Source organism: Ambystoma mexicanum, chromosome 5q (genome assembly GCF_040938575.1).
Source record: "Ambystoma mexicanum isolate Mex_15411 chromosome 5q, UKY_AmexF1_1, whole genome shotgun sequence".
Taxonomy (NCBI): Eukaryota; Metazoa; Chordata; class Amphibia; order Caudata; family Ambystomatidae; genus Ambystoma; species Ambystoma mexicanum.
Genome location: NC_090933.1, coordinates 1,201,771,704 through 1,201,793,899, shown reverse-complemented (window position 1 = coordinate 1,201,793,899; position 22,196 = coordinate 1,201,771,704). Strand labels below are relative to the sequence as shown.

At 44.3% G+C, this 22,196-nt stretch overlaps 1 protein-coding gene across 3 annotated transcripts in view; it reads left to right on the top strand.

The window, feature by feature from the left end:
- The first annotated feature begins 721 nt into the window (after positions 1-721).
- LOC138497955 (serine/threonine-protein phosphatase 6 regulatory ankyrin repeat subunit B-like) overlaps positions 722-22,196 on the top strand; it is a 759,106-nt gene continuing 737,631 nt past the window's right edge. For all 3 annotated transcript variants that reach the window (XM_069621713.1, XM_069621714.1, XM_069621712.1), the window contains exon 1: positions 722-2,069. In XM_069621713.1, coding sequence (XP_069477814.1) covers positions 1,914-2,069 — 156 coding nt within the window. In that variant the 5' untranslated portion in view covers positions 722-1,913. The remainder of the gene's footprint in view (positions 2,070-22,196) is intronic.

Sequence of the window (22,196 nt, the reverse complement as noted above, 5' to 3'; positions counted from 1 at the left end):
AAGCAGGTGCTCTGTGCGGGATAATGAATAACCACGCCCCTTGCTAGATGTTGAGAAATGTAACATGCAGACCTGATAAACGATCAAAAAGACATGTCAATATCTGAACCTTTATATCGCATGATAAATAGATTGCACGCGAATTAAGATACACTATTGAGCACTGAAGCAGAAGAGGCTGCACTTTCATCCCCAGTTTCTCAAATGCTGGCCTCGGTGTCCGCTGGTGTGAAAGATGGCAGCTCCGCTGAGGCTTCAGGGGCGGGGGCAGGCAGGGGGCAACGGCGTAGGCGGTAGGAGCTGCTGTGAGTAGGCGAGCTGCTCTCCTGCCCTGAATGGGTTCAGGAGCATTTCATCCACATGAAGATGACCTCGGGGGTGCATCGGATACTGGGCGCCGATAACAAGTGCGGGGCAGCAGTGCTTGCGCATCCCAGCGTCATGTGGCGGCTTTTGTTCAAAGTGTCTTTTATTAAGCTTTATGTGGGTACCATAAAACGCGCACAGTAATCAGGGGGATCTTCCAGCCCGCATCAACATGCCGCATCACCCCCCGCCCCCATTCCATGAAGCGGGTTCCATAGCAACAGGGGCAGACGGGAGGAGTGTAAAGTTTCTCCAAGCTCGGCTCGGGAGGGTCCCCCACTGATTGGCACAGTCCGAGTCAATAGAAAAAGGCAGAAAAAAACACGTCTTTTACCCCCTGCCAGGCACGGGAGAGAGAGACCCAGAGAGAGACAGGGGGAAGAGAGAGAGAGCGAGAGACAGGGAACATTTGAAAGAGAAAGACAGACAGAGAGAGATAGAGAGAGAGAGAGAGAGAGAGAGAGAGAGGAGTGGGGGTGAGAAAGACAGGCAAGCGAGACACAAGGAGCATTTGAAAGAGAAAGACTCAGAGAGAAAGGATGGGTGGGGGAGACAGGCAGGGAGAGACAGGGAAAGTTTGAAAGGGAGAGACCCAGAGAGAGGAGGAGGCGAGAGAGTCGCTCAGCGAGAGACAGAGAGAGAGGAGGGGCGGGGAGACAGGCAGGGAGAGACAGGGAAAGTTTGAAAGGGAGAGACCCAGAGAGAGAGAGGGGGGGGAGGAAGCGAGAGACAGAGAGAGAGGAGGGGAGAGGGAGACAGGCAGGGAGAGACACAGAGAGAGAGAGAGAGAGAGAGAGGAGGAGGCGAGAGAGTCGCTCAGCGAGAGACAGAGAGAGAGGAGGGGCGAGGGAGACAGGCTGGGAGAGACAGGGAAAGTTTGAAAGGGAGAAACCCAGAGAGAGAGAGGGGGGAGGAGGCGAGAGAGTCGCTCAGCGAGAGACAGAGAGAGAGGAGGGGCGAGGGAGAAAGGCAGGGAGAGACAGGGAAAGTTTGAAATGGAGAGACAGAGAAAGAGAGAGCACGGGACGAGGGAGACAGGCGGGGAGAAATAGAGCACGTCTGAAAGGAAGAGACCGGAGAGAGAGAGCAGTGGTGACAGAGAGACAGGCAGGGAGAGATACAGAACAGTGGAAAGGGGGCGACCCACAGAGAGAGAGTAGGGGGCGAGAGACACAGAAAGGCAGGGAGAGGCAGAGAATGTTTGAAAGCGAGAGAGCAGGGGGCGAGAGACACAGGCTGTAGGAGATAGCGAGAGTTTGCAAGGGAGGGACCCAGAGATAGAGAGAGGGGTAGAGAAAGGCAGAGACCCAGAAACAGGGAGCAGCCGGGCATGAGAGTCAGGGAGATACGGGAAGCGCTTATCCCAGGCAGAGGACAGCCCTTACCTTATAGAGAGCGAGGTGCAAAAGACACGGGCTATGGGGAAGTGCGGGCTGCAGATGCGGCGAGTCTACATGGCGAGGACACATCTCCATAAGTGACCAGCTAGGGTCACAGGCCAGGGAGAACCCCGCCCCCCTCCCGCCCTGCAGAGGCGCGCTCGGAAGATGTCTGAGTCAGGGCGCTGCTCGGCGGATGGCGGCCTGGACCCCGGCTCGGGCGCCAGGGTGCTGCAGCTGGCCAGCAGAGCGGAATGGATCACCCTGGAGCAGACGCTCAAAGGCATCGATAAAGGGGACCTGGACGCCTCCCACGCTGAACAAGTGGGTACTTTCTGCACATTAGTGCCCGGGCACTTCCTTGAGTTTGTGGTCTGAGACTGGGGCTGGGAGGTAATGTTTTCCCCACTACTAATGCTGTGCAAAGGTTCTTCCATGTGGGCCCAGGTCTATAGTCTCCGTCAGCCTTTTTTCTCGGGACGTGCTTCTCGCTGCGAATGACGAGGGAATGCTGTTAATCTTGGCAGTGTTCTAAAATGTTCTAAATAGTTGATAAACAGTCAAGGCAATGATTGATAAGACAATGCGCAACTGTCACGATTTATTGGGGGGTCACTCTTAACTCAGGGAGTCCCCCCCCAAGCAAGGTGGCGCGAACCAAAAACGCTTACACAGATTCAACTTTAGTGAGGCCTTCAGACCTGTCTCGCACCCCGCCCCCCACCCCCAACAAATACCCTCTGTACCTCCAATGAGACAGGCCCTTGTATAGTAAGAATATATATTTATTTAAGGTTTGACAAAGAATAATAGCAACCAAACATCAGCCCCCATGGCACAACACAATGTCACAATTTCCAATTACTTGCACCAATTGAATGACTTGTATTTGTAATGAATTTACAGATACTACAACAGACAGGTAAAATGTAGAGAGTGTATATCAAAAACACACAAAGAATTACTTGCAGTTAACAATTATGAAACTTGAACAACCCCCAGTGATTGCTTGGGTTATCACAATGCTCTTCTCTCCCAGAAACCCCCAACACTAGGGGGCTACTCTTTCTCCCACCTGGTCACAAAAACCTGGAACAACATCCCAAAAGAAATAAGAAATACCAAAGACCACCTAAAATTTAGAAAACTTCTAAAAAACTGGCTCTTCAGCACCTCAGAACCAAACTAAAACAACTAAACAATCAAACAGGAAATTGACAGAATATATGATGGCATAGAAAACACCCTTAACCGACTAAGGGAACCCTCTACAACAAGAGCAACGACGCTAGGTAAAATAGAACACAAGCGACAACCCCATGAGGACAGAAATTAACATAGATGCGCAACACGATCCAACAACCTTTCCCACTCCATGAAATTAACAAGTGCCACACTTAGATAGAATTGTGAATGCTAGGAAGTACCACATTCAGATAGAATTGTGAACGTTGGCCTGCGCCGGACCCGCATGGTGTTGTGAACGTTAGCAAGTACCACATTTAGATAGAATCGTGAACATTAGCCTGTGCCGTACCCAGACAGAATTGTGAATGACAGCAAGTACCACATTTAGTTAGAATTGTGAACATTATCCTGTGTCACATCTAAATAGGATTGTGAAGGTTATCAAATGCCACACTTAGATAGAATCGTGAATGTTAGCAAATGCCACACTCAGATAGAATTGTGAACATTAGCCTGTGTCACATCTAGACAGGATTATGAAAGTCGGCAGGTGCCACATTGAGATAGAATAGTGAATATTAGCCATTTGCACACCTAAACTGTATTGGGAATATTAACAATACCACATTTAGACAGAATTGTGAATGTTAGCTTGATTCACATTTAGACAGGTTTTGAAGGTAGGTCAGTGCCACATATGGATATAATAGTGAACATTGGCATGCGTCATACATAGACAGAATTGTGAATATTAGCCAGTGACGGATCTAGATAGAAATGCAGAGATACTCACGAGCCACACCTAGAAAGAACCTGGGAATTCAACACATATCACCCTAGATAGCGAGGCCAATAACCAACCCACTAACAATCTCAACCCTCTGCATACACCTCTCAAACTTTAAACAAACAAAACCACAACCCTAAAGCACAAAAAACCGCACAAACTTCATTACACCGCAACAAGAAAACAAACCACACATAGCTTCGCACAACAGCACACAACGGCTACCGACCGGTAAAGCATCCCCAAGCTCAGCGAACGGAGTTAACCAAACTAAAGCTGCCAACAGCACATCACTGCTCTTTTGCACTTATACCGCTCGTTCCACTAACTTCGCCCCCCCAAATCCCCTTTTCTTTTCAAATCTGCCAGAGCACCAGGGGACCACTCCGGTGGTGATAGTGTGCGGTACAAATATCCTTTAACATTAACATTAACCCCCAGGCATCAGTTATATATGACAACTTAATTTAAAGGCAAGGTACAGGGAGTGGGAATACAGTAGCAACATCATTTTGGCTTTTTATTAAAAGGAAGGGTTTGACAAATAAACACAGTGAAAATAAATCGCTTTGCTCTTTTTATTTGAAAGGCAAAGTTTAGGAAAGGAACTCAATGGGAAATTCATTATGGGCTTTTTATTTGAATAACATGCTGTGTCTGGGGAACATCGTTTTGAGATGCAAGTAACTAAATGGGACATTTCGTTTTGCACACTTTAAATTCACTTGAATGGAAGTGTTTTAGGGTTTCTTATTTTGGTATTATGAACACCCCCCGTTGGTACAGAAGACAAGGGTTTCATAAAGAGTCACCCAGGTACTCTATAGTCTATTCCGTCTCTAATGCACTGGGCATGAACTTTGTTAGTTTCGCACTCTAACAACTCTCATCCGGTGATTTTCTATATGGGAATTAATTGATTTAACTTCAATTCAATGCACTAATGATCTACACAGCTTCCCCCCTCCCGAAAATTTAAGTTTCCAAACAATTAAATTTAAATGATAGGGTGATTTTCTATAGTGTAATTCATTTGAGTTGGATTTAATAAAATGTTTCCAGGGTCACCCCAGTTCCACCCCCCTACCCGCTATGCGAGATGGAGTGTAAGGCTGGCAGACCCCCCCCCCACTTTTGTTATCATTTATATTAACCTACTTACACAGGAGTCCTTGGTTATGGGACATCCAGGAAAACAGCAGGGCTCCTCTGAGGACAGCATAGATCTTCTCACAGGCTTCAGTCAAGGGTAGTCCCCAGCACCGAGACTTCCTCTGGCTGCTCAAAGGGCAGGCCCAGCTAGCTTCTACATTTCCCAGTCTCAGTCTCCCCTGCAATGTTTAAGGCCTTGGTAGCTCTCTCTGTCTCTTTGCTAGTTCTTTGCGAGAGTCCAGAAGCAGACTAACTCCAGCAATAGAGTGGGAAAGTCAAGCAAAAAAATCAAAAGTCCAAAAAAAGGTCCCCAGAGTCAAAAAGTCAAAGTGAGATTGGCAAGAAAGTCCCTCTAAGATTTAAAACTGATACCTTATAGGGCTAGTTACACTCCATTATTATTAGTGCAGGGGTGTGAATGATGGAGGTTGAGGGATGAGAAAGATTCATCATCCCAAAATGACAGGTGGGTTTAACTTCTTCAGTATCCTTATAATCTAACATGACAGCTACCCTAATTTTTAAGATAACTACAGGTACATATATATATTTTTAAGTTCTGTCTTTTATGACAAGTCGTAAAATACTAATCATATCTCGGCACGCCTTTTCTGGGAGAAGCTACCATTTTTATAAATCTACTCCTGAGCCGAAATAGTCACACATCTGCCACTTCCTGATTAAAAGCTTACTTCCATAAACTACCATCACACCAACTTTCTATTCACTTGGAATTATGGGAAGTACAGAATCATAATTGTCTTCATAACTTAAATTGTATATATCACACAAGATTCATATTTACATGGCACCAACAAGGGTTTTATCCCCTTTAATATGAGTCTAGGATGGGCTTACATGGACATATGATTCTCTTTTAATTAAAGAAAAAGTGGCCCAATGTCAATCATATGGCAAGACATCACATGGGTCCCTCAGTTTCCATAGCCCCCAACTATTCCTAATTTGCATTTCTCCATTGTTACCTGACCCGTACCTCTGCTTATCAGCAATCTGTTTCATACACAAGGTTTGATCATCCATTAGTGGCTCTGAAGCCATTTCTTGAGGTTGAGTTAGCCCTGAAAAGGTCATTTCTGTTGGCCACTAATGCATAGCTAATAGGGAGACCTGACCTTAAAGTTCAATTCTACTAGATGTGTTATCTGCAAAGCCTACAATTCTGATCTAATTCTGTGCATATCTTAGCATTTAAACTGAAAACCAGGAGTGCTTTTCCTGGGGGTCTCAGCCCAGGTCTTGAGTTCACATTTTCAAAGGCACAGACCTTTCAGTTCACTGGGGAAAACACCAGCTGCATCCATAACTCAGGAAATACAGATTTAAATCGACAAGATGTGCTTACATGTAACATTAGCATTATATCTGGGCATGTGGTGTAAATACAATCTTTCTTGACATATAGTTTGGACACATATAAGTTAACTTAAGGTATTATTCACACATAGGCCACAATTACATAGAAAAATCTAACACGTGGGCCTTTCCATTTGAATGTAAATTTGTTTGTGAAAAGTAAGTGTCTTTCTCCAAAATATATCACTTGGCTCAACTTTTTTAAATGTATGGTAGTTTTCACATGCCTGTCTTTTCTATGTATTCTTCCCATGTGCACTGCTGCAATTTTGAATCTGTCAAAAGGTGCCTTTTCACAGCTTACACAAAGTCTGCATCTGCAGCACCAATTTTACCCATTCGTTGGGCATTACCATCAGTTTTAAATTCTAAAGTAGATTCACCTTCTGGCGCATCTGTCCATTTTAGTGGCGTTGGCTAGGCACATTTCTGTCCATTTCACTAGGCCTTGTGTCAGAAATCACTGTTTTGTGCTGGCTTTCATATTTCAATGAAACTCCACATTAGCCAGCTACACTCTCACAATAGGGGCCTAGCATGGCCTGTCCATCTCTGTCACTATATGATATCTGTTCACCCCACACAGCCTAGATGACAATTGTGGGTGTCACATAGTCAGCTGGTTTAGCTCAGCACTGTAGAACATTAAACATGTGGTTGCAGGTTCAAATCCCAGTAAATCATTAGTGACCAAAATGCATTCCGGATTTCCTGTCTGGCATATGGTTCAGTGGCCTGTGTGAAATATACTGGAGGCCTCAATCCAGTTCCTGGTGGGCATTGGCCCACTTCCCTTCAATTGCAATTTTCTCAATGAAGCTCCTCTTTCCCCATGCTCCATGTCAAATGCATGCGTAAAATGCTTGCCTAAAGGTTTTCATGCTACACCATATTTTCATTCATTTGTAGGGCAGAGAGGACCAGTGGAACACAACTTGCACCACCGCTGTCTCCCTTCCTCACCACAATACAAATACTACAGCATTTACACTGGCATGGATTTTCATGGCGCTGCAAATGCTGGGGATTCCCTTGGAATCTGGTGACTTTTTGCACCCCCAAAAAGCAGGTGGACTCCCTAAGAATCCATTGTAAATGCTGCCTGCCATGCTGAAGGTGGTGGAGCGAGCCGGCAGGTAACTTTGATACAGTAAGAGATAAGATCTAAGAGTGTTTCAGTTACTATGGTGCTCCATGTCTTATGTTGTTAAATTCGGTCAAAAGGAGTATAGTTGCACTAAATGCATATTTAAAAAAATGCTATCAACTTTGAAATCAAACACAAGCTTTCCGTTTTAGTTTTGGCTGTTAGGTGGTGCTCTAGCATCACCTATTTGGCAAAACTTTTTGCATAGGAAGAGGAGCTAGAGGATGTAGCCTGCAGACCTTGTTTGTCTAAATCTCTACCCAGGGCATCATTTTCAGCCGACTTGCAGCCCAACCCCACCAAGACCACCCCAACAAGGATCTCCATTCATATAGACAACTATGTGCTGTTATGGTACTGTCGTCGTTTTTACGCAGTCTTCTAAAAGATGATTGATTATTTGTAGTTGTAAATGAGCTTCTACTGTAATCGGAATGCCTTACCTTGGTGTGCTTTCAGTCATTTGGTTTAAGAGCATTGTCGTCCTACAACTAGTTCTAACGTCAGAAACCTCCAGTGTCCATTAACTGGTCCACACTGCTAACACAGTACTGCTCTTGCATAAGCGTCTGTCCATACATTATTGAAGTGATCTTCCAGGACATAACAGTGGTATTTTCCATATGACAGTGCAATTTGTTCTACACATCTCACTGCATGACTTTCCATTCTGCAATTTCTGAAGAATTCAGTGTTGAAGTTCACAAAAATGTATCCGGAGTTTAGTCAAGCACAGAAGCAACACATTTACAATACCAGTATTAAGTGCTTTTGAAACTTTCTTTATCCACACTTACTATTAGTGCCTGTAGTTCCCGATTACATTTGTCTGCATGCTGTATGCACGTAGATGCTTGTTATAAACAATCTGATTGGCCCTCACCAGGTCCTTACCAGCCTGACAAGGCACTGGTCGCTGCTATGTCCCTCTGTGTTGCTTCCCTGAGTGGCCACCATGGAAAGGGAGAATGGACTTTACATTTTTGTTTTCTTTTTTAAAAAATCTTTCTAATGGCCACCATTGAGCGGAAGAACAGACTTCATATCCCATTCTTTGGAGGCCACCTTTTTTTACAACTCTTTTTTCGGTTGCTAAACGCCAGAGCATCTCGCAACTGAAAAAATATGCTATTAATACCCCTGTCTCATGGGCCGCAGTACTAATAGCAGTAAGCCTCATGCTGAGGGGCCACTACTGCTTCTGCTTATACCCTGTGGCCTGCGTTTAAGCCCTTGCTTTGCTCGTCCTGGTACTATGGGTCCTGTGGCATTACCTGAAGCAGGAATCACCCCCCAGCTCGGGGCTTATTTCTTAAATAAAACCCTGACAACAGTAAAGAGTTCTGTTTGTTTTCCTCATTTGTACAGATTTAACAATGTAGGTATTTTTTTTATTTTGACACAATACCAAGCTCCCCAATTTTGTACAATGAAAATCCTTAGCAAGTGACCATCTAAGTGACAAAGAGCTAAGCCTTTTGCCAGTTCTGTATTTTCAGCCAACAGCACTTTGCATTCCCACCCCCCAGGCCAAGCCAACTCCAGCACTGCCACCTACCTTCTCGGTTATCCGACCAATGAAGCATGTGTCAGTTGAGGCTTTCGCCGCCACTTTTTCACACCCCTCACCCTTTGGCTGACTCATACCCTGACACAGCCCTCTCCATGCTCCCCTCTGCTATATCTGATACTCTCAATGTTCTTACCCCGGTCATGAGGATCCGCTTGAAGCCCAAAGCCAAGTGCAGCTCCTGGTACGACTCAGATCTCGCCACCCTTAAACGGAAGTGCAGGGTGGCTGAGAGGAAATGGTGTGCTTCCGGTACATTCTATGACAAACTGGCCTGCCACCTGCTCCAAAGGCAATATCGGCTCTCTGTCTGCACCAAGAAGAGAGCCCATATCCAAGTCCGTGTCTCTGCGGCATCTACCAACTGGGCTGAACTCTTTACAATCTGCAAGGAGCTTGCCAATCCTACTGCAGTCTCTACCTCTCCTGTCCCCCCTTCCCAGGACCTTTGCACAGCCCTGGCTTCTCATTTCATTTCTAAAACTCAGGACATCCTGTCCTCTCTCTCTTCCTGCCCCCTCTACTCCCTGTCCTTCCTCTGGCCCTTCTTTGGCCACCTCTCCTCCCTCCTTCTCTGCCTTGCCCCTGTTCTCCCCAGACAAGGTTTCTAGACAAGTCCGATCTATTAAAGTCTTGTCAAAACAGGTTCTCCCCTGTTCCTCCAAAACCATCAAGGACCACATTGACACCTTGGCCCCTGCTCTGGCTGACTTCTGAAACCACTCCTTCGCCACAGGAGTCTTCCCTTCCCCCGAAGCACTCCCTTGTGCACCCTCTTCTTAAGAAACCCACTGCTGACCCCTCTTGTCCAGCTAACTATCGGCCAATCTCCATCACTCTGTTCCTTGGCAAGCTCCAGGAAAAACTGGCCATCTCCCAGCTTTATCTTCACACTGAATCTGTTGGTTGTCTCCATGACGATTAGTCTGGCTTCAACTCTGCCAGAAGCACAGAAACTGCTTTCCTACATCTGTGAAGACCTGATCTCCAACCTTGATTCCAACACCCCCTGTGTTCTCATCTTACTTGATCTATCTTCTGCCTTTGACATGGTCAACCATGCTATCCTGCTCAACCGTCTCCGTGAGAACCTGTGTATCATCTTGGCTGACCTCTTTCCTCTCCGATCGACCCTCCCAGGTGCAACTTGGGTCCTTCCTCTCCTCTATATCTATCTCTACCTGCAGTGTTCCCCAGGGGTCTAACCTTTCTCCCTGGCTGTTCAACCAATACCTTGCACTCCACCGCTTTGTCGCTCTCTGTCCCAACTTTCAGTGCTATGCGGATGACACTCAACTCATCTTCAGGCTCCCTTTGGCCACTTCTTCTCCTTCTCTCATCTCTTACTATCTGTCTGCTATCCAGCAGTGGTGTCCCGCCAATGATCTCTACCTTAATTGAGTAAGACTGATATTCTCCTCATCGGTACACCTGCGCCCTGTAAGTGATTTCAATCCAGCACTCCAACTAAGTCAATGCCTAGTATGGGATGCCCAATGGAAACCCTTATTTATACATTTTTATGTCAAAAGTTTGTTTAATTCTGGATGATGTACCCTTATATAACGCCCCTCTCTTTGAATTCCCCTGGTCTCACTGAACCAAGAAATATGTTTGTTTTGCAAATTAAAAGATTTATTTGAAGAATTGAAAAATATAGATATCACACTTTTATAAATATGGATAATATCTAAATATCACACTTATTAATATTTCTACAATGATCAGCAATGGGTAATATTACAATATCAACAATCTCTTTAATCAATTATGAGTAGGTATAGGAAGATTAGTGTAGCAGAGAATACTTTTTGTGGGTTCAAGGAAATGCAATGAGATGAAAAGAATGCAACACAGAAATAAAACTTGATATGACTTCAATCAAAAGACTATATGATCACTCTTTCCCCTGTTACTACTCACTCCCCCCAACATGCAATATGAAGATATGGAATGAGGGCACACGGGTATCCGGAATAACAATGAACAATGCAGTTCAATCCCCATTCCCCCAGCAAGCTTAGAGAGAACAGGTCAATTGCTTTTAAATGTGGTTTGAATTGAATGGGAAAAACGCTAAAATTGATTTTAATTCGCTAAATGAAATTCAAAACTAGTGAGAGTTGCTTTGGATTGGTCCAGGTCAACACTAGCAATGATTATATAGAATGATTAGCAGATCAAAAACGAAATTCAGAAGTTGAAAGCAAGAAATAGCTATTTTACATGGAGTGAAATTGAGCCAAATGCGAAATCGCAGAAACTTTTCTGCGTGCGGGAAACGTGATTACGGAAAAACTATAAGGAATTGGAATGTCATTTTGGGTCCGTTTGAAGGCTGAGGATGTTAGCTTCAAAATGAAATTTAAATTACGTTTCTAGGACGTAGGGTTTTCGTGAAGGTAGATTTTTCCGAAACAGAGTCAAGATTCAAAATGAAAGATGCGCTTTAAAGATTAGGAACCAAGATGGACTTATACTAAGGAGCTATGAAAGTACAAGATACCCAACGGGACAACCACCAGAACAGGGCGCCTTCCGCTCTGATTGCTGTGCACCAGGACACTTGACTTTCTTCAGAAAATATCAGCGCACAGATGATTATCGCTAAAATTAACACAGACTATATAATGAGAAGAATTCAGGATGGACACAAGATTCTATAATGCAGTTCTGGATAGGTTGAAATTGATTGAATAGGATTACTTTAAACTAAGAGGTTGGTTATGGACAGTTCTAGACTAAATACTCACTCCTATGGCTTTGGAATGGAATGGGCCCGTCAAAGATCTGGTCAAGGGTTTGGACTTCACTCGCCACCGGACAGGTCTCAGGTACTGAGTTCTGCTCTCATCAAGGCCCTCTGGTCTGCGCGGCCTCTTGGACTGGATCTGACGGGTTGGTTCTGGGTACAGCTCTGCTCTATGGGTCTGGATCTTGGTTCTAGCACGGGTTCTTGGCCAGAAGCAAAACAGCTCAGCCAGGCTGTTGGATTTTGTGGTGCCCCTTGGAAGTTTAGGGGTTAAAATCAGGTTTGCAAGATTTTTAAAGGCCTGCTGAAAAGGGTTCAGCTTTTTGGATTAGGCCTCTGCTTCAGGGTACTAGAGTCTGGTTCTAGAGTCTGGATCTGGAGTCTGGATCTTCCTTCGGGGTGCTTCACCCGGGGATCAGTTGATGAGTGAGAAAGTGTGTCCGTGGGTCCTCAACAGTCCCTATTTATCCATTTTCCAAAGTGGGTGGGGAGGCTGATTGTCTATGCCCAACCCTCTAACGATCTGATAGGTCAGAGAATTCCTTGTCCCCAGATTTCAGATTTGAGAAGAGAACAGTGTGTAATCATGTGTCATAGTAATGTTGCCATTTACAACCCAGGGAAGAACCTCCCCTTTGCTTTTACTTAGAAAATGTTTATCCCCAAAAAACATATTTCCCATATGCACAACTTTTTCATATTACATATACCCACCACAGATTAATTAAGGCACGTCGCTGTTCAAGTCCCATGTTCCTACGAGTTTCTGTTCACAAATGACAGTTTTTTTCACGCTTTTGGTTGGTTACACATTTTCAGATCTGTACAATTTTTTACATATACATGCACATACCATCTGATCATACTTCTGTAATTTTTCATGTTCCTAGCACAACTTCAATAGCCACAATATTAAAAACATTTGTGGTTCAGTCTCGGAACATCGCATAGATTCCAGATTAGTTTTAAATTGTGATCACATTTTTTTATTTTAATAATCACTAAGTTTCATATTTTTGTCAGTTCGGTATAATATTTTAGAAGTATTTTCCTTAAACATATATTTAATCCAATGTCAAATCCACATTTTCAGTCCGGCCCGCCTACAAGATCTTGGCTGAGTCAGAGAGTCACATGGCTTATCTTCCTGCCAGGGCAGTTTCTATTGACGCCCCAAATTAGCATTTCCATTCAGCTAAAGGGAGCTCTTTTTCTGTACTCAGAGCAACAGGCCAGGGTGCCCCTCCCAGTTCCTTTTCACATCAGCCTGCCATTTTCTTAGCAGAGCACAGGAGAACAGGTTCCTTTGTTTAGGGAGGAGGTGTGGAATGTGTTTGAAGCCCAGTGTGGGAAACTTTAACTTTTAACACAATGTCTGAAACTGTCTTGTCTTAAAATATAGCTTACATTTTTAACAAATACATCAAACAATGTCTTACTTCAAGCCTTTTTAGAATATAGTTTTGAATTGTATCCACCTCTTAGGCTTCTGATAGCAAGTCTTTCTTTGGCATAGTTTGAGTTCAATGTACAACTTTACACATGACACGTTTTAAATCGCCGGCTTCTGACAGAGGTGAGTAATGGTACTACACCCATTATTGACAGATTTCTTCCAGCTCAACCATCCTCAAAAGTGGACTTTGTTCAGATAATATATACGTCTGTGGACATTGTATTTATGTGGGTTCTCGAAGTAGAATGATGTTCACCACCCATCAAGGAGATTGGATCTTTCTGGGTGGTTTGTGAGCCATGATTTTTGCAAATTTGACAGCCAGGGAAAAACAGATTTTTAAAACAGCTCTGTGTTTCTTTTGCAATGATTTTGCTCTGTGGGCAGCCAAATGATGGGGTTTGGCAGTGGTCTCCTGTGTTTCCACTGAAATAGGCAAAAGTGGATGGCGGCCTATTTTCCAGATTTTTACTGCGCACTTTTTAGTGATTTTTAGCAAGCAGCATGCTTTCCGGCGGCTATTCTGAGGTTTCTGCTGCAAGCAATGCACAATAATATTGCAGGGCCTGGACTAGTGGGTTAAAACATCCCATAGCCCTACTTTCCTCTCACTCTCTGGCTGGCCTCTCTCAGCCCTCTTCCTGTTCCCACCTGTGAGGCTAAAAACCTCGGGTCATCTTCGACTCCACACCCTCCTTCTCTCCTCACATCTCTGATGTCTCTAAGAACTCACACTACCAGCTGCACCTCCTCAGAGGTATTCTTCCTTTCCTTTCCTTCCCCGAGAAGCTCACTGTCTCCAGAGCTCTAGTTTTCTCTAGGCTGGACTACTGCAACAGCCTCTTTCTAAATCTGCATGCTTCTACTCTCCGCCCTCTGCAACTCATGCAGAACAGGACTGCAAGACTTGTCCTTGGCCTTAAACCCAGGGATCGTATCTCTCAAGGAGTGAAATCTCTGCACCTTCAACTCTCTCTTCCTAAATATCATCCTTCTCGGGCACTTTGCTCATCCGCTTCCAACTCCCTCAGGGTCAGTCTCTTCTCCAAGCAACGAGTTGGAGGTAGATCTCTTTCTTCGTCTGGGGCCTCCCTCTTGAACAGCTCCTTGCCACCCTGAAACTTGAGGAGAACCATCTCCGGTTCTGGAAACACCTCAAAACCTTCCTCGTTGCTGCTGCTTTCTCTCCTCCTCTCCCCTGCTAAACTCCAGGCTGAAAACTGAAACTGCACTGGTCACCTGGCTACCCTCTGATCTCGGGCCCATGTACCCTCCCCTGCCAGTTTCACCCCTGCACTGCCTCCCTGGCATCCCCCGCACTTGGGGACTGTTTTCTGTATCCCTACAGCCCCCTACCAGCACTTGACACCTGATGTCTGCACTTACCCTTGCACCTGCCACCAGCTGGCCGCACTTTTACTTTGCTTTATTTTCTTTTTCTATTTTTACTGGTGTTCCCATGTACTGCACTGCTGCTTCCCCCTGAACATTTCCCTAGCCCCTCCCCTTGCACTTGTGCGTTCTCAATGTCACCTGGCCTAGTAAGATCGTTGTCTTTGTCTTCACTTTGTTCCCCTCCCTTGCCTCGTCGCGCCTTGAAACACTTGTGTATAGGCACGTTATGAATGCCATATCATATCATATATCATATCATATCAGATCATACTTGTAGTTTAAATGTCCCCACAACAAGTGTGTACTTGCACTCAGCATGTAATGCACTACCAGCTAACAAGCCAGGCCTGTTTGGTGAGTCACATTACATGGATCCACCAGCTATCCATCAATAATATAAAAAGCTGTTCCTGTATTGGTAATACTGTGCTGCTCTTATCTTCATTTCAAATGCTTGAAGCAAAGCACTTTGAAGCACTTCACTTGTGTAAAAGTGCTTTACAAATAAACAATTACAATTACAATTGCAAAACACATCCGCCATTGAAGCTAGTTCACTGAAGTTGTTCTTTCTCATTTCCTTGTGTGTGAGAGAACACTGCTGTGTGTTGGCGCCCTTGTAACAATTAATAGTTATTAATTGTTACAAGGTCAGGTTACAAGGGATCCAAGTATTCAATAGGAGTGGTAATAGGATCCTCCTCCTACAGACTCCCTGTGGTGTTTTGTTGACGTGTGTGATCGAATGACTTCTGCCCTGCAGGAATAGGAGGGTGAGTAGTGACCAAAGCGCCTACTCTACCCTCAAACTGCTACAACCCAAGAGTGATCCCAAATATACAGTTAAAACGGGCACAGTTAAGAAATATATCTCCTTTGCCTTTTGTGGTAACATTGGCTGAGGTAAGGCTATACACTCAAGAGGAGTGCTAATGTGATTCAGTAGGAACCAAGGGTCCAAAAATGTATATTCTTGAATTAAACACATAACCTGCAAAAATAACAAAATAGGAAAACACTATACAAAAAACAACCTTCAGGAAAGAGCACAGAAAATGTTCAGATAGAAAGATGTAAAATTCAGGGTCATGAATCAAGGGGGCAAAGCCGGTATAACCACAATGTTTGTGAAAGGATATGTTCTGGTGCAAAAGGGATTAAAGGTGACATAACCCGTCTCTAGGACCCAAGGGGGCAGTTAGAAGTCAATAATACCTTCTGCAGTTTTAGACGGTTCAATGGCATTGAACCAGTTTTCTTGGTACTGTTCATACAGTTTGATAAAGTTTGAGTGCAGCGGTCGCGTTGTTCTAGATGGGGAATGGTGTCGAGCAGGAGTCGAAAAGGAGCTTGCAGCATTTTGAAGGTTATGCTTGAAGAAGTGTGGATCGTGAGGGCCGGCAGGGTTAATTTGACAGTTGGTTCGACTTTGAAGATGCTGGTGACAGGATGCCCGGTTCTTACTGTATTAGTTCGATACAGCGCTCCAGGAGCTGCGGATCTTGAGGGCCACCAGGGTTGGTTCCACAACAAAGCCATGTCAAGCAGTTTTATGCAGCGTTCAATGGTCGGGACTCAATGACCCGCAAAGGTCAGGCAGAGAAGTGGATTCAAGGTGACAGATGCAATAAAGAGCTTGTAGTTCGAGACAAGGCAACAACTTGCTTAGCTAACATGGTGTGGTGGCGAACAGGTTTGAATGTGCAGTTCAGTGGTTCCGGTACAGCAGTCGCGTTCTTCTAGACAGTGAGCATATGTCAAGCAGAGGTTGTAAAGGAGCTTATGTGGTACGAAGGCAATGCAGTAGTGCAGATTGTGTGGGCCACCAGAGAAGGTTACTCAGTTCAAGGGCAAAGAAACGTGACTTGAGGTGCAGTTTAAGTTGAGTGGCTTTGGTGCGGCCTTCGAAGGGCATAGTTCAGAGGATCCCAGAGGGTCAGGATGGCAACGAAGATGCTGCTAGATCAAAGAAGTGGTTCGAAGGCGGCAGATGCAATGATCAGCTTTGAGTTCGAGCCAGGGCAATGACACGCTCGGCTAGCACGGAGCGGCAGGAAACAAATTTGAAGGCACAGTTCAGCAGTTTGAACAGCGGGTGAGTGCCAACGTCAGATCAAGAGGATCCTGATGTTTTGATGCAGCCGAACAAGTTCGAATCATGGTTGGAATTGGTACAATGGTGATAACCCAGGGATTGTGAATGCTTTGTCTCTTGCTTGCTTTCAATCCCAATACAGGGACTCGGAATTGGTTTCAGTCCTTAGTATCATGCTCCCACACACTGGTGAGGCTGGCCAACTACTGCACGTGTCCCTCAATACAGTGCGGTCCTGGGTACCATTGTGGCTGGCAGAGAGGTAGCTCTTGTCCCATCAGCATTTCAACCCCAATGGTCCTTGAGGATGATTATGTGACTGAGCTTGCCTCTGCCATGGACACTTAATCTTCACCTGACTACCGGAGGACTTTGGAGAGATCAACTCACCCAACAGAAGTCCAATGAATGCTTCCCCAGGTTTTTGTTCAAGAATGAATCAAAGAAAGAGTGGGCGACTCCTTCTTTTAAAGCCAAAAGCCCACAGGTTATTGGACTAAGGCTTTCTTTGTTCTTAGAACAAGTGGACTTTGCCTTCTGACCTCACACTAAAAAGTGCCTTTTGCTAAAGGAAGTGGAGGGGACAGGAAGGAAAGATAGTGGCAGAGAGGAACCCCAACCCCTTCCATTCTCAATAGAATCAAATAGAATCATAGTCCTTTAATTATGCACTGCCCGGGTGTGAGGCTACCCCTGTTGTGAATGGGTGTGCCCTTTGATTCCCGTTCCCTGAACAGCATCATGTAGTGGCTGTCTTTCTGGGGAGGTGTTAACGGCCCTCACAAAGGAATAAAGAGAGGCAAACGTCAAGGTTAGATACGGGTTAGCAGTAGCAAGAACAGCCTGTATGGGGAGAATCCACTTAATCCTTTCACAACTGAGATGTGCTCACAGGTCTAACAAATGTGTCATATCAAACTGATGTGGCTGTAATAATTATGAGAAATACTAACCACCATACCATAACTCAGGTATGGCTTATATTTAAAGATATATCTGCCACCAAGACAGTAAATCCATAATGAAAGGGTGTTGGTAAAGGGGTGCATGTTTTAAATGTAGCCTCTGTGCTGCAGAGAATTGTTTGTCACTGCAGCTGTCAAATGGGTGCCTGTGACCTCTGTACCTGCTCTGTGCCACTAATAAAGCAGTCGCTGCAGATCAGGATACTGATGCAGCAGGGCACAGGTAAACACAGTGCTTTAGGCATGGAGTTTATGAAAGGGGGATCTGATTGGCAGATTAACCTTCCAGAGGTGGAATTACCCATATCATGTTATCAATTTAATAAAAACCAAGAAGCTAGGGCTTCTACACACATGCCAAATGGCAATCCATCACAAAGTGCCCATAGATTTATTTTCCAAACTCTTCTTCAGCCTGACAAATGTCCCACCTGTCCGATCCTTGCCTCTTATCCTCTGTCAATTTCCATCTCTGCCTTCCTGACCCCTTGTCATGGCAACGCTTCCCTTGCCTCCTTTCTTCTTTCCTTGATCTTCCCCTCAATCACCTCGCTTCCACCTGTGCTAACCTGTCTGCCCCTCTTAACTTTTACCTACCACGCAAGCATGTGTATTTGTCAATCAACATATCACATACAACATTGTTCTGGGTGGTTAAAAAAAGTATAATTCTTGACAGGTTTTGCTCCTTTGAGTTTCCCTTCAGGATCATGCCTCCACTAAACATTATTAGAACATTGGGGGGCATAACGTCGATAAGAAACTCATGCACATTGACGACAGATATTTCAAGGTTTTATTACAAATTTCACCAATTGTTACACGGTTTACACTATTCTGCAGAGTCAAAGTTGGCTGTTGGTGTTACTTGCCAAACAGTGCCAGATACAATCGTTTTACGTGGCTATTGAATTTCTACGTTCCTATTCCTCTGAGAATTCTGTGTTTCATTTTATAAAAAGTAATAATAATAATTTAGCATTTATATAGCACTACGAACCCTCAGGTACCTGGGCGCTGCTTATTGTTGCCCACAGTGTGTGGTGCTCATTTATCGACCTCAGAAAGATGAAAGGCTGAGTTTGGTCCTGCCCATATTCGGACTTGCGTCAGCAGGCTCTGCATGGATGTCAAAGCAAGTGCTCTACTCACTGTGCTCTCTGACCGGCTGTATTCCTAGAATGCATTCAAAGAAGGAAGCAAGTACTCTACAATATCAATGTAACCTGCTTGTATAATTTTCACCATTTACTCTTCCTTATTAGTGCTTGTAGCTCCTGTTTTTTTAAAATTTGTTTTGGTTTGTTTATAAACCTTTACAAAATCAAACATTGTTTAATACTTTTACAAATACCCATCTTAAAATGAGGTCAGTTGAGGAACTCAAAAAGCAGTACAGAATACCTGAACAAAAGATTTTTTTACAGCTTAATCACAAACCAAACAGCAACCTAAAACAATATCAAAAAAATATAAGGTATAAGAGAATCACATTCCTTAAAAAACCAACACATCAAAACATTTCAAAATTGAATTTGTCTCAAAGAATTCAAGGAAACCTAAACATCCTAAAATAATTACTTAAAAGCCTTTATCATACAACAGATATAAGCTAACCACTTTCCTTAATTGCCTTTGCTCAAGTCACACGCATTTCGCAAGAAGGTGGTCACCCAAATGTTTAACCTAATGGAATTATCATGTAGCATTCTTTGCCATATAAAATCTCTGTCTACATCATAAATTGAATTAACAAATTGAGCAAAATACCTTATTCTTTGGGACTCAAGTCCAGAAAAGACCAGCAAAATATGTTGCAAGGTTTCCACTTCTCCGTCTTTGTTACAGAATCTGCACCAAGACCAGTTTTCTGAATTGCATTGTCTAATACTTTTGATTTGATTGGTTTGCAAAACATTAAATCGAAAACGCATGTAGTCATTACGCATGCGTTTACTGGGATATTGGGTCAGGTAACCTTCTTAGCTCCTGGTTAAATTTGCCTCCATGCTGTACGCATATAGACATCCTATGAGAGGATTACTCTAAAATTGAGAATGAAACACGTAGAGTTTCCTTTGTATAGCATTTCAGTTCTAAACATGTAGGAATGTTTATTTTGCCACAATGCCAAAGCTCTGGATTCTGTGGAGGAAATATTTGGCAAGTGATGGTCAGAATTGCAAACTGGCCAACATTGAGCCATTTAAGAACAACAGCTCTTAACATTCTGTTACATGTTTATGTTACAGGATATTTAAACCGCGCACTATCACCACCGGAGTGGTCCACTGGCGCCACTGGCGCTCTGGCGGATCTGAAAAAAAAGAAGGGGTGGGTTGGGTACGTTAGTGGGCAAAGTTTGGAGAAAGAGCAAGGGAGCTGTGATGTGCTGTTGACAGCTTCAGTTCGGTTAACACCGTTCAATGAGCTTTTTAGTGCGGTATCCGGTCGGTATCCGTCTTGTGCTGTTGTGTAAGGCTATGTGTGGTTTGTTACGTGTGGCTAAATTGTCTCATTATAAGTAGTATGCCCATAGAGAAAGTTGATGCACTTACTACTGACATCGGTGTGCACTCGAAGGTAATACCCCTGACTGTGTCTCATGCACGTAAGATGCAGTGAATTAGGTTGGCATGAATAATAGTGACACCAGCACATCTTGGGATACGTGAAATCCCAATCTGTTGGAAAACATTGTTGCAAGTAGTCCGATTTTGTGGATTGATTGGGCTACGTTTTGGTTGCTATAATAAGTGCACAGTCACACCTGTTCCTTGCACTAATTTCCCTTTAAAACACCCTTTTGTAAAACCAACAGCTAAGCAGCTTAGGCTCTTGTATCAGCATGTTTCGGTTGAAGCCATCATGTGTCCAGGTACTCTCACCATTTTCCAGCTGTTGCCATATTATGGCATGGTGGCACCATTATGGCAGTACATGGTAAATGCCTGTCCTATGCCTACACAAAAGCCGCAACTGTTGGCTTTGCCAATGCTTGCTATGACATTTGACCATGTTCATTAGAATGATAAATTGCAGATAAAGTTGTAACATAAGGCTGTTGTGTAATTTAAGGGGGTGGGACATGAGTAGTTTTTAAACCTGCCAGATAAGTTTTAGCAAAGGATACATCCTAACATGCCACTCTTGGCATGGTGGGAAAAAGAATGCAAACCTGGTTTTGTTAGGAAAATATAATAAATATATACACATTTGGGCAAATGGAACAATGGGACAAATTCGTTTTTCTTTTTCTGAAAAAAAAAATATATCTTGTCCCCAATGAGCTCATCCTATGCCCCCCCAATCCCTAGTGTTCATTATTTTCATTTTTCTCTAGCAGACTTTGGTTAGGAAAATCCCCTTTTCTTATTGGCACTTGGCATAACCTGCTCATTATGAAACGGACTGCGCATAGGCACCAAGCCACTGACTGCGTACTTATTGAACACCACAGGGCACTTGAGCAAGGCCGTTGAAAACTGACCCTTTGTGTGCAACACCTGACTGTGCAAGAGCCCAGAAGTGGCTTGGTTACAACAATCTTAATATGATGAAGGTTGGCCTCCAGTCTTCTCCCAGTTTACTTTGATGTAAGCAAGCTCATCTTCCTCCATCTCTCCAGCCTGTGTTCCAGGCAAAGAGAGGACGAGGATGGCTGGCTAAAGCCAATGGCAGAGATAAAAACTGCTGATCGTACAGTGAAAAAACCTCAGCAGGAAATCATAAAATCAGCAATTTTAAGCAGCAGGAGAGGCCAGCTCTAACTAATCACTAGCGTTGCTGAGATACATGGAATATCCCCCTTATATAGCCTATACTGCCTAGTATCACCTGGAAGGGAATAGGAGGGTATAAGAAGCAAGTCATGCAGATATGAGCAAAGACATCAGCCATCTTATAATGGCCTGAATAATACTGCCAAAGAGGGAAAATAGCAAGCCCTTTCTCCATAGAGGACCTTATTTTGGCAGATCACTGAATTGCGTTGGAATCGGGGTTTATGTTACAGAGAAAGCCCCTGTGAACCCAAAAACATAGGTTTCCCCGACACACCACGTCCCCATCTGTCCCTGCACAGGAGGAATGCAGAGACACCCGGCTTCGAATTGGGTAAATCAAGGGACATGGGATATAAGTGTGTGAAGATTACGAGTTTACAAAAACATTTTTCCACTACAGTGTTTATGCACAGTTCTCAGATTGGCAGATAACCAAAGTTCTCCTTTTACTCTCTTCTGTTACCCTCCTGTCATGATCTCTGCTTCCAAAAGATCAGGACTTGCCCGACTCCCTTGGAAGCAGACCCATAACCCCGGTTCCGAGTGCCAGCCAGTCCCAATTGGGACCTTTTGGACCCTGTCCTGGCGCCAGTGGCATCAGGCTCATAAAGATGCCCAGTCCCAGCGCTGGAAGCGCCGGGCTCATAATGCTTGGGTGGACTTACCTGCAGCAGACCATGCTGCTTACTTACCTGCCAGTTGAACCCCTGATCCTCTTCTGTTTGGGACTACTTTTCCTGTTGGGTGGGGCAGGAGCCACTCCCTAGGTTCAGAACACTGGA